Source organism: Chondrus crispus, genomic scaffold (assembly GCF_000350225.1).
Source record: "Chondrus crispus Stackhouse genomic scaffold, scaffold_236, whole genome shotgun sequence".
NCBI lineage: Eukaryota > Rhodophyta > Florideophyceae > Gigartinales > Gigartinaceae > Chondrus > Chondrus crispus.
Genome location: NW_005179119.1, coordinates 111,855 through 125,237, shown reverse-complemented (window position 1 = coordinate 125,237; position 13,383 = coordinate 111,855). Strand labels below are relative to the sequence as shown.

The following is a 13,383-nucleotide window of genomic DNA, read 5'->3' as shown; positions in this document are numbered from 1 at the left end:
GGGGGGGGGGGGGGGGGGAAGGTGAGAGCGGGAGGGTGCAAGGCTCCGAAGCGGGATGGGCGAGCAAATGGGATGGGCGATGGGCGATGTGAGGGTGGCGTGCGATTGGGCGGGAGGCGGGCTGGAGTTGGGCGCGGGACACTTGGCGCGGCGGGGTAGGGCGCGGCGAAGCGGAGAGAAGACCCGGGGCATGCCGCAGCGGTTTATGAGCACCGCACAAGGCAGGCGATGGAGGGTCGTGCGTCCGCAGGAGCACATGCTCACCCGCACACGCCATACACGTGCACACGTGCGCACTCTGGCGGCTTATCCTCGAAACGCTGCGTGCGCGACGTGACGCCATGGAGAGGCACATGTGTACAGCGATGACACGTGTGAAGGGAGAGGTGGCCTTCTCGCCTACTCTTTCCACAACGGTAACAGCTACCCTACAGATCTCAACGTACTCTACCGCGTATGGAAAGTATTCTACGTATCGTATTCGGTGGGGATTTGTAGACGTTGTAGATATGATGCCGATTTCACCCGCCTGTTGCCCCCAAAATGCACCTGATCGCCCCCCTAAACGCAACATTATCTCAAAGAACAACGTAATGAGGTTTATTGTGAGCTAATGATACCGTCGCTACTCGAAGACTACGCAGCACCATTCCCGCGCGACACACGCGCTCCGAAAACCGAAACCCTACGTCCAATTAGATACGGCGCACGGCCCTAACGACGAAGCTGACGCAGTTCCTAAGCGGCTTCTTCCTGTTGGTGCGCTTGTTATCAATGACAACGGTCCTGTTGCCCCTGCCCCTGATGACCTGATACTCATTCACCGGAAGCGCGACGCACCTATTGTTGAGGAAGCGGTCTTGGTTCTGCTGCGGCGTCTCATGCCCGATGCCGGAGGAGTTGCCGCGGCCCATGTCGAGCGCGAACGTCTTGAAGAAGTGGGGCGAGTAGTTCTGCTTGAGCCCGCGCGGCGAGATCTTGGACACGGGCACGTACGACTTGCGCGTGCGCACGAGCGCCTCGCCCGAGTTGACGATGCCCACGCGCCGCCCGCGCAGGCAGATCGCCGACGTCTGCGCCTTGTCGAACGGCTTGCCGAGCGACACGCGCGACGGCCGGCAGAGGGTGAACCGGCACGCCTTCGCGCACTGCCTGTAGCGGCGCGGCATGGCCACGGCGGCCTGCACGAGGAGCAGCGCGAGGAGGCAGAGGGTGAAAGTTCTCATCGTGGGATGGTGCGGGGGGGGGGGGGGGGGGGGGGGAAAAGGGGGGGGGGGGGAAGGTAAAAAAGGTGGGGTTTGGGAGGGCGGAGGGGCGGAAGGTAGGTGTAGTTACCGAGATTGGTTTATATAGGCCGCGGATGAGGGAGAAAATGGAAGCAAGGAGCGCTTAGCGTAGATCGGGGACGCGTGGTGGGCGGGGGAATTCGATGTTTGGGGGCTTTGCAACGGTGGGGGGGAGAGATGTGTCGGGAGAGTCCGGGGTCGTACCACGTAGCCAGCTGGTAGGTACAGTAGCAAGCGAAGCAGGCGCAAGGTGTAAACGAGTGACAGCCGTTGTAAACAAAGCGATCCCTGCACGCTGGAGGGGGGGCTGAGGCCGGGCGCGATGGGAAGCGAAGCAGAACCATCGCTGAAGGGTTTTCGCCGCCGGCTTCCGTCACGGCTGCAGCAGGAGATCCGGGTAACGATAGGACGAGAAATGTTGCTAGGTTAGTAACGCCCGCCGGAGATGCGGGACAGGTACGACAAAAAGCGCCACGTACTGTCGCGAGAGCGGCATACTGCGCTGTACTTCTTCGCGACATACGGAAACCGCTCCAGCGTTTATTTTTAATTCACTTTCTTCCCAAATTCGTGCATTCCCTATCCGTCTCCTTCTTGATCCTCGAAGCGCAAGACACAACGAGAGCAGCCTCCCCGCCCGACCGCCACACAAATTCATTCGTCACATTCGCCGCCTCGAAAAAACTCTTCGCTCCCCTGGCCTCCCGCCGGCCGCACGTGGGCACGACCTGAATTGACACTGGTTTCTAAACTTTTACTGCTTGTCTATTAACGGACTGCCCTGCGGTAACGGCGGAGGTGCGTCTGCACTCTTCTTTCTTTTGTTGAAAAATAGTAAACTGCAACACAGCATGTTATACAATTTTCATCACGCAGACCTGATCCCTCTTGAGAGTGCCGATTTCAGCACATGTGCATACCGTGATGATAATGTACAAACTGAACATCGCTTTTACACATACAGTACCGTACTGTACAATATGTATGTGGTACTATACATACAGTGTGTACTGTGTATGGACTCTTGCACATAAATATGTAGTCAACAAGCTGCCCGCACATATTTACAGATGTAGCGCGTGAGTTGATTTTGTACAGTTTATGAATACTGAACATATGCAGTACACATCTATGTGCATGAGCAAACATATGTTACATACACACAACAGCACAAATATCGTTCATATGGAACCCATGTATTTCATATGTATGTCTACAAGAGCAATTGGGCTTGGATGTTGCTTCAGTACGTGTTCACTTGTCGTCAAGCGGCACACGCACTACAATACAGTATACAGTGCAGTACAGTACTACGCATAGCAGCACGCTAAAATGGCGTAGCAGCCTACCTACCCTTGCATGAAGGCCACGAAGGAAGTATGGATGTAATGCAGCACGCGGACTGGGCAAGTCCTCGTTACTTGTTACAAGTATATGGCTCGCCGACGTGGACTATCCGAGGCATGCCAGGCGAAGAAGGCGGTTTGGTCACCTTCCTCAGAAAAGCAGTTTTGCCACCCTTTTCGCAGCCCAGTCATGACACCGCACCATCAACTCAGGCCCTCCTATCGAGGAGGGTACAGGACGGTATGGGTCCTGAAGCGGTAGTCTTGACCAGACACTCGGAATGCGATGACAGATTGCAACAGCTTGTTTGGCGTTGTACTAAGGGTACACTACCCTTCGAAGGGTACCTAAGGTACGCTTCATAAATCGTACGCGGTGATGGACCACAAAGTTTATCCACGCATTACTGTGGCATTTACTGCCGGTCACCAGTCATCCGCGTCGAGCACAGTCCGTGATTCACACATTTATGGCTGCGCGCGCAGTGGATGCAAGCAGCGATGCTCGTGACCAAGACTAACTTTTAACAGCAACCTCCAAACGTGATCATTTCTCATTGCATGTGACAAACCCGTCCTCAACTTTGCAGCCCCGTCCTCAACTTTGCAGCCTTCGTTTGGCCCCATCTAACGGCGTTTCCTTCTGTAACGCTTTGCTTCTCGCCCGTACTTACAGTGTGTTCATTGTACTTCTTACCAGACTTGGCCGTGCGTGCCCACATGAAAGCACTTCATCACAGAGTAACTTTATCATGTTGATGTTTATTTTATCTAACTTTCAGGGGGAGCCGATGGTATAGGTACCACAGGATGGGCTTTAGAGAATCACATTTGGGTGGGACATGAGGGTAAAGCTTTATCTTTAGACAATTTTTGTTACGTACCACTTTTATTTTGAAATTTTTGTTACGCCTAACCCCAGATCTGGGGCTTCGCAAATCTTAGCGTAGTACACAACTTGACCACAAGCAGAGCAACGCGACTTTCGTTGAAGAGCTGCGACCCCCTGTTTCCGCCGTTTCTTCGGTCGACCTGCCTGACTCGGAACTCTCCACGCGCTCACCTGTCTGGCAATAGGCAGAATCTGCAAATCCACGTTAATGTTTACTTGAGAGGCAAGGGCAGCAGCAACAACATACTGGCGTTCAAGTGTTGCATGATGAAAAACAGTCGATGCCCACTTTGTGTCCAGATGATTCCAGTGTGCAGCCTCTGGGACGTTCGTATGCCGCTCGCGTAGATCAAACACTGGCAGAGCGTGTTGGGCTAGGGGCTTGCGCTTACGTTTTCCCTTTATAGCGTCGCAGGAGTGAGTGAGATTGAGTTTTCCCACTTTCCAAGCCGTTGTTTGCCCTGCGGTCTAGTTCGGCGTTGACAGTGTATGAGCACTCCTGGGAGGGGCACTGAATACGCAGGCGCCCAGAGTCTGAGTTTTTTACCTTGTGAGATCGGGCCACGGTTGGCGCACGGGGCTAAGGATGCCATCAAGATGCTGTGCTTGTCAGGGAACGTGCTCCCTTTGATCAAACTCATTCCGACGACGCTCTCTTCACCTCTTCATCACTCTACACGTAGCGCTCCTAGGAAAAGGGGCTCATAAAAAGTGGTACGTAACAAAAATCCAAAATAAGAGTGGTACGTAACAAAAAAGTCTCTTATCCTTTATCATGCGTGCCCACGAATTCTACTGTATATGTATGACACTTGTTCAACGTGCAGGACCCTTGGTACTGTACTTCATTCTCGCCGTAGGCCTGGAGCAACGGAATGACTCGGTGAGCTCCGGATCACTGATCCAGTTCTAGTCCATCGTGATCAACGTGGCCACATTGGAAACACTGTACTACCAGAGATCCGACCGAAACACGCGTCGAGATTGCAATCGCTGTCGTCAGAAACCATTCATCTTACGCTGGTCTCGTAGAGCCCTCAAACAGACGAGCACAGTCTCAACATCTCCCCAATTGCAACCGCCCCATCCCCTCCTTCCCTTTTCTCCCTGACATGGAGAAAGCCTTCGTGCCCGTGCCCAACTTCACCTCCATTCACCCTCTGCGCCGCTTCGATTTCCAGTCGCCACGTTGCAGCCCCAGCCGCCAGTCTATCGTCGCATGTTCGCGCCGCCCTAGCCCGCCGCCACAGCCGGCAAATCCCTCGCTCGTCAAAGACACCCGACCAAACACAAATCAACACACCGCTGGTGAACAAGCAGGGGTCAACTCTCGGTCTACATATCGACCTCGCGCGAATGCGCCTCCGCGCAATTTGCAAACGCGGAATCAAACGTCAAGAAATCGAGACAACCACGGAGAGCGAGGGGAGGAGCCTTCGCGCTCTGCCCATCGCCCTCGACCGAATAGCCGGCCGGGTAATTTACAGGTACGAAATCAAACGCCGAGAAGCCAACCGAAGCGGAACGCGCCACCCCGGGATTTGACGCCTGACTCCCATCCTCCGCGAGAAGGAAGAGGGGCTCGGGCGCCTCCGCACGCCAGGAATCAAGCCCCAAGAGGACGTGCAAATCGAAATAAATCGGAGCATCCTCGGTCTAGTTCGCCTGAACTTCAAGGCACCGACCCTCGCACAACCTCGCAGACGACAACAACTCCATCCGCAAGGCGACAGCCAAACAAACCCCCATCTGGCGATCCCAAACCCAGGTTAGGCGATTCTCATAAAACAACACGCCGGACACCCCCACAAGGGAGAGTGCCCCCGACAAAGAAAAGAGGCAAGCATCCAAACCGTGCCAGATCGGAAGATCCGACCCCCCAGTCCCCCCGTCTACAAGACAACGTGCGCCGCGGTCGCGGAGGCCCAGCCGAGATGGTGCGAAAAGCGCTGCGCTCGCGACGCGACACCCTGATACTTGGCCCCGGCCTACCCGGCAAGCTCTCCGCCGCGCTCTCCGCGCGAGAGCTGTCCGAGCACGCGCTCGTCTTGGCGGCAACTCGGTCGGAGGCGCGCCGAGCTGCCGCCGAAATTTCGATGGACGCAAGGGGGAGCGCCGTGATCCTTGCGGCAGGGGGAGGTGGCGATTCATGGGGACACCCAGCTATGAACGCCAACTCAGCGCTCAAGTCCGTCGTTGTAGTTGCCACGCCAAGAGCACTTGCGGCCGACTTTTGTAACTCAGCTCATGGTCGGCCGTGGCTGGGGCGGGTCCGGTTTCTGGTTGTGTCGGATCCGGATAGGATTCTGGGTACGGGATGTGAGAAGGAGCTGAGAAAGGTATTTAAGGTACTGAGGATCAGTGATCATCGGAAGAATGTTGTGATTTCGCTTCGTAAACCGGAAGGTGAGACGGAGAAGATGGTTAATATGGTGCTGCGAGGTGCTGAAAAAGTAGACACTATTGAGTGGGGAGTAGCGTCTTCACCTGTGCAGCTATTGCAGAAGGAAGAGCTGGAAAGTACTGTTAAGACAAGTCATTGCAAGCAATTTTGCATATCGTCAAACGCGGGTGGACAGTGTGCAAGCTTAGCAGCCGCGCTTCAGGTACACAAAGAAAGAGAAGGGAAGCATAAGATGATTGTATTTTTCCCGACGGCACGACTTGCGCAATACTACGCTCTTGTGTTCAATGGCAGCGGTTTCGACATTCTCGACATCCACGGGAGGACCCCGCCGTCAAAGAAAAATTCTTTCCTGGATACGTTTTACGGCGAAGACAAAGCCGTGGTCTTCTCCTCTGATACCCTTGCCCGTGAGACATTGCTCCCTCCCATTGATACCGTCTTGCAAGTAGGTTTACCTGGTAGCACAGAACAGTATCTACGCCGGATTGCGCTAGTCGACAACTCTGGAGAAGGTCACTGTTCCAAGCTGTTCCTGTTGGAGGATGAGACTGCCGAGGCCATGAGAATGGTTGGAGATATGCTGGAAGTTGAAAATTTAGAGCATTCTGCAACTGGCGAGTGGGCAGACAAGGTGAAGAATGTGCAAGCAGAAGCTAAAATTAGGGCATATCAGTCTTGGCTAACATATTACAGAATTTCCAGGCGGAGGATTGGATGGGACCGCTTGGGACTAGTGAAACAAGCGAACGCTTGGGCTTTGGAAACGCTTGGAGAAATTCCAGCTCTTGACAAAAAGACTATCGACAAGTTGTTTCTCCGTGGCATTGAGGGACTGCGACAAGCAGCACCGCGAGATGCAGCTAATTAAGGCGACGTCGGCCGGTGTCTTGCCCCATCTAACTAGCACTTTGCCTCGAAAGTGGCGCCGAGCAGGCGCGATCTGCAGAGCTTCATATTGGCCTTCGACAGATTTTGATGAAGATTTGGATAGTGGCGTCCCAAGAGCACGCGCAGTGAACATGTCGTCCAACCGATGTTTTAAGACCCACCCACGACCAGCTCCCCGCTTTAACTATGAGTTTTGTTGTCACCACACCAAGAGCAAAGACAGCTTCGTATCCCGAACGATGCCAGGCCTTCTTTCGCGTCAAGATATTTTCGGATATGTAGTTAATCGTCATTGGAGAAAGAAAAAAAAACTCCTGCTGTGATGTGATACCCCTGTGCATCAAGGTGCGCGAAAGAACTGTAATAAGGCTCCAGGAGAAAGTCGATGCGATGACTTGATCCTTTGGATGCGCTGAACGTCTGTGCTGCGCAGTTCAACAGCCTGAAATTATCTCCAATGAAAGTACTGTAATTACGAAATTCATCTCAGACAGGTTAGTTTTGGATGGAAAGTTGGCCATCCCCAATCTCACGAACCACAGGTCGGTACGCATAAGGATTGTTCTTAATGAAATGTCGGTCCAAGGCTCGCAAGTGCATCACGCATCCGCACTCCACCGCCTTCTTTTCTCCATCTCGTCACTTCCATTGACTCAGCTAGGGAAGACTGAAAGGAGAACGACTATTGCAATAGCGAGGTGGTATGGAATCTTCCGAAACGCTTCCAGTCGACTTCCTCAACAGATATGGGTTGTGGGCGGTCATAACCGGCGCTTCCTCCGGGATTGGTGCCGAGTTTGCGCAACAGCTCGCTGCCGCCGGACTCTCCCTCATCCTGGTGGCTCGACGAGTGGACCGTTTAGAAGCGACAGCACGGACGCTAATGGAGCAGTACCCTATCCAGGTGAAATCTATTCAGGCGGATCTATCGACAGAGGCGGGAGTGAGGTCTGTGATTTGTGAGACGGAAGATCTGCATGTAGGGCTTCTGGTGAACAATGCAGGGGTGGCGATGAACGGGTCATTTTTCCGCACCACGGAGGAACGAAATTTGGCGGTGACGGCGGTTAACGTGACTGCAGTGACGCTTCTTACGCACGCATTTGGTCTGAAAATGGGACGGAACAAAAGAGGCGGGATGATATTCGTGAGCTCAGTAGTCGCCGGTGGCGTGCCATGGTCTGCAACGTATTCCAGCTCGAAGACATACGTGAGTACATTCGCGTCCGTTATCCGGTATGAGTTGCAGCCGAGGGGGGTAGACGTGCTATGTTTGGAGCCTGGACGGGTAGATACGGAGATGGTTGAAGATGCGATGGTCGACTTGGACATGGATAAGCTGGGGATTCCTGGGATGACTGCGAAGGTATGCGTCCGGGAAACTTTACAAGGCCTTTACAACGGAAAGGAAAGAATTACGCCAGGCTTGTGGAACAAGGCTACGGTGGGTGTGCTGCGTTTTTTACCGCGGTGGCTGCTTTGGTTTCTGATTAACGTGGCGTCGAGGCTAGCAGCGAAGACAAATTATTTGGAGTTTCCGGATGAATAGGGAAGCCACGCGAAGTGCACTACTGTAGGATAGAGAATTCTACACTGTTGTGTGGGAGCTCAGTAACATTTGTCCATGTAAAGAGGAAAGTATATACTGTACAGGGGGGGGGTCGCGATATAGTGCCACTCTGTGTCAGTGGGCCGAAAACGGCACTATATCGAACCAGGCACTGTAAGATAATGAGATTTACGGCTTTTTTGCAGAGCCACTTCCTTGCATCACTGCTCAGAAAGACCGCTCGCAGGACGCCATCACTCATACTTAGCATCTTCACTACAGACTCAAGTTTAATCAAGCATTTCTGTTATTAAATGAGTAGCTGCCGAGCCGTCGCAATAACTTCCTCATTATTCGCAGCCATAAATGCGAGCCTACACTTTTGCAGATGTCCAATAGCATCATCGACCCTGCCTTTTTCCGCCAGTCTCTATTCTAGTAAGCAGTGCTTACTAAGCAACTACATAAGATCTTTCCGCAGCGGCAGCGGCTCTCGGGCAGTACGTCCATCCAACTGCCTTGCCTCTCTGGAGACCCTTCGTTTTTGGCTCAAAATTCGTGCCACCCGCAGAAGGGTAGCACTATATCAGAGCTGGCACTAACAAAGATCGCACTATATCGCGACCCCCCCCCCCCCCTCCCTGTATTGCAGTTCAAGTGGTCAAACGCAAGCCTCTCCAACATACAGTATGTACGGTACCTAAACACTGGCGCCCTTCCACCTCCTTCGTGGAATGCTTGTACAGAGTAAAGTCTCGATAAGCTGCGTACCTGATGAACTGCCTCGGTACAGTGAACCGAAGGACTATGAGGGCGGCGCCACCCCGCTTTTTGGCCCAGAATCGACGTTTTCGTATTTCTAAGGTGAACCAGACTCTATAGAATGAACTACGCGATACCATGAACATAAAAAACATGAAAACCCTAGAGTTCACTTTATCGAGGCCGAAATGCGCACTAGAGACGAACCATCAACGACTACAGAAGCTATCCATACGACTTTGCCTCAGATTCGAACGCTGAAGCCTCCTTACGCGGCTTTGTTCCTCATACAGAAGTGACTTGAGGCTCGACGGCAGCCCCGATTGAACTAGATTCGCGTCCGTCAAAATACAACTGAGTTCGTTAGATAGAGCTTCTAATGCTCCGCGATACCGAGCAAGCGACGGTTTGCGTCCTGTCCGGTCTTTCGCTGGCACAGTAGAGCGATCGTCCTCACTATCTGAATCACCTTTAAATTGATCTTGCTCAATGCCAGTAAATGCCCCAAAATCCCCTAATCCAAGATCAATGGCTTGACCGAAAGCTGACACTTCTGATATAGACTCTGGATGTGGCAGAATTAAAAGAAAAGGAAGGCTGGATCACAATATGAAGTGGTCCAGATATGGAATTGCGCCCCTCCACGTTGCCCGTCGATGGACAGACTCAAGGAAAGTGACGTTGTGTTCCTTACTGTACCCGTAAAACGGGTACACGTGTACACGAGCAGTTCCGCCGCCGTGAACTGCCTCGGTAAGGTGAACTCTATGGGCTGCTCGGAAGCGCCACATTTCGGTTCACGATATCGAGACTTTACTCTGTACCCTTAGATGCAGAACAGTTACAGCAGAGCACCATTGATGAGTTTTTGAAATAAATATGAGACATTGCAAACGATTGGCCAGGAACGCAGGGTATGATACATTTCTTTGTCTGCGACCCAACAAGGGGTTTTGTTGTTATTGAGAATTGTATTACAATCACGGTGCATATCGCGTATGATAAAAAACTTTATTTACAACCAGGGAGAGAACCCGGACAAAGAAGCGGTTGTCGGCACTGTGGGCTGCGCGACAGAGTCTGGAATTGCATCCAGATGAAAACGTTGTGGCCGTGGAAACGAATGCGTTGAAACCTCCTGTGCATACCCAAGTACACCACTAGACTACCAAGGGTAGTCCTATCAGTTGCGAAGCACCTCGGCTGCTAATATTCATACTTTTGGCCCCTGCCAAAGTACAGTAGTTGCAGTTTGGGATAAATCCATTGTTGTGTGGCCAAATATACTAAAAAGACCCATGCTATCTTTTTGACTGCGGTGGATGTCACAACTCTTACCAGAGTCTATCAATACCGTAATCCCTAAGGTTGTGCCACCTGTCCCTAGTGGGTGGCACTACCTCACGTAGACAATTCAACTACCTACAATTTGAGGATCCTCCTAAAGGATCCTCATTACCTAAACGGGCAAACGCCTAATTAAGCCTGATAGAGGCACATTTATAGGTAGCACCCCACTAAAAGGGGGGGTGAGTACACCTTTAGTCCACTCGACTTGGCGTCGAGTGGGAGTATAAAGGTTGAGGACGAAGACGGTGAACGTCTTCGTCCCCACACACACAACAACTTACCCCAACAAACCCAACCGTACCACCCGCAGCAAACTAAAAGGCCCGTCCTCCTGCCTTGCACCTCGCGCCACACCGGCCTGTGCCCCCCCGCGCACAGAGCCCCAGTGGCCCGCGCCCCCCGTGGACACGTTTCAGATCACCCGCCCGCTCCCCGGGCAAGTTCCGACACTTATAAGTTTACGGACAAAGCCCCCTGGAAATTCCAAGAAACATTTGGGTTCCTTACACACTACCAATTTATTACTGTCTAATAATTGCTAGTGTGTAATACCACACACGTACACACGTGTGACCAATTTATTGGTAATTTTTATGGCACGGCTCAAACGAGCGGCCAACGATCCAGCTGTACTACGAGAAACTGCTGCCAAGAGGCGACGCATTGCTGTTGCAGTCGCCGATCGCGACTCCGCCGCCGCTGATCGCGACTCCGCTGCTGTTGATCGCGACTCCGCCGCCGATCGGGACTCTGCCGCCGGCGATCGCGACTCAGCCGCCGGCGATCGCGACTCCGCCGCCCCCGATCTAGATTCCGCCACCGCCGCCGCCGACCGGAACTCCCGCCCAACGACACCTGTCACCTCGACATTCGCCACTGACTCAGACTACAGTGAGTTTCAGGCGCCGCCCCTTGTGGAGATAGAGGCAGACGGCTACCGATTGGACGAAACAACCGCCGCCTGTTCCGCCTCCTCGGCCTCGTCGACCATCGATTTAATCGACGAGGACGAACCGTCGCCACTATCCGAATTCCGCGCACGCCACATCGCGCGTGTGGCAGAACAGCGCGCACGTCGCCGACGCAACCCGCCTCCCCGCAATAGAACGGTGTACACTTGTTGCCCGTGCGCGCGCTCTTTCACCTCGCGGCGACAACTGTCCTTCCACGAGGCGAGTGGCCGACACGCGCGTGCACAAATCCGCCTCCAGGATCTCGCGGCGCGCCTACACTGTCAGCTCTGTGATCTCCCGTTTGCCGACAGACACAATTTCGAATCACACAAGCGCTCCCGGATCCACTTTAAGAACGCGCGCCGTCAGCGAGAGGCCCGCCTCAATTAATATTTAAATTTTACGCGCGCAAATATAAATTTTGACTAAATCTCAACGTCAGGAATTAAATTCCTAAAAACTTTGAAAAAGACACTTGTCAACATCGATTTGAAGAGTACACAACACAAACGACACGGGAACACAACCTACACCTTCATAACCGTGTACACGTTTGCACACAGGTACAGGTGTACCACCAATACACGTGTACTGTACTGTACTTCTTCAAGTTAATTTTGCCCTATATACGCATGTATAGCTATATACACTTGTCAAGCGTAGGACACGTATCTAGGAACACACAACTGGAGACGTATCTAAGGATACACAGTTGGACACGTATCCGAGGTGACATATTTGGACACAACAGGTCTGTGTATTCTTCCACATTACTACCTTCAGTATATTAGAAAATTAGCGTTACCCATTTACGCTACTATGGTAACGTTAGAAGTAATAAGGGCAACCCTTGACGGCTACCGCCCGTCTTCCTCGACGCAAGCCGACATCAAAGCCGCTTTAGCGACTGTCATTTCCCAAGACCCTCAACTTTCAAATGAAGAATGCGTCAACACCCTCCGTGACGACTGTAGTATAATGACCGGCGCGAGCGCGCGGAGGTCATCGGACGGCCGTATACGGTATACACGTGGGCGGCTGTGCCCACGTGTAGCGAGCGCGCGCGCATGCCGAGCGGTCGTAATCTGGCGTACGTGTACGTTAGCACACGTGTCGTCCGTGCGGTAGTCTGTAAGCAACACGCGTGTACAGTGGTGCACACGTGTAGTAGCAGCGGCCGTGCGGTAGTAGCAATTATGGCGCTAGTTTTTTAATTGTGTACAGTACCCGGCACGCACTAGGCGGCAGGTACTGTACTACTGTACTGGGACAGGTGTCCGAGGCGTCCCCCTGCGGGGTTAAGACCTGGCACCCGTCCCCACCAGTAAACGGGGGCAAGCTCGCCCCCGTCCCTTTTGCGCCTACGTACGTCCGTTTCGGTTGTCCGCCGCGCGCGCTGGCTTCTAACCCGTTACCGGTCGCTCCCGTTTACGCACCACGGGGCGACTGCGCGTAACCGGCCAGTGAGCCACTCCCTTTTCGCGAGCTCGTCCGATCGGTTCAATTGGCGCGTCGCGTCCGCGCCGCGTGCTCCCTCGCTAAAGCCTCCGCCTCTCACCCAACCCAGGGCGGAGAGGAGTTATCCCACATTTGGTACTCTTGTGGAGGGGATAACTCTCGAGGTTGAGCCGCACGCGTGGTCGCTCGATCGCGCGCAGAACCGTACGGACGGAAAAGGTTGAGAAATCACCGCGTCGATCGCGAAGCGTATTCGACGATGAACCGACCGGAAGAAGGGGGAGACTCCGCCTCCGGGCGTCTGAGCACCCGCAGTGGCAGTGGCGCACCGCGCCCCCGGGTGGAGAACCCGGAAGCCCTGCTGCGACCGCCACCGCGACCGGGCCGCACGCGAGCGTCCGCATCGGATGTTACGCCGGCCGTGTCGGCAGGCACCGAGAATCGCGTCCAATGGATGGTCGACGCGATTCAGCCGCGCATCCAGGCCTGGGT

The 13,383-nt window shown here is 53.6% G+C and overlaps 1 protein-coding gene; it reads left to right on the top strand.

Moving 5' to 3' along the window:
* The first annotated feature begins 4,636 nt into the window (after nucleotides 1-4,636).
* CHC_T00004557001 (hypothetical protein) lies at nucleotides 4,637-8,471 on the top strand. XM_005716011.1 is given in 2 exon segments: nucleotides 4,637-6,799; nucleotides 6,800-8,471. The coding sequence occupies 1 exon segment, from the start codon at nucleotides 4,637-4,639 to the stop codon at nucleotides 6,797-6,799; it is 2,163 nt and encodes a 720-aa protein (XP_005716068.1). The 3' UTR covers nucleotides 6,800-8,471.
* The last annotated feature ends 4,912 nt before the right edge of the window (nucleotides 8,472-13,383 follow it).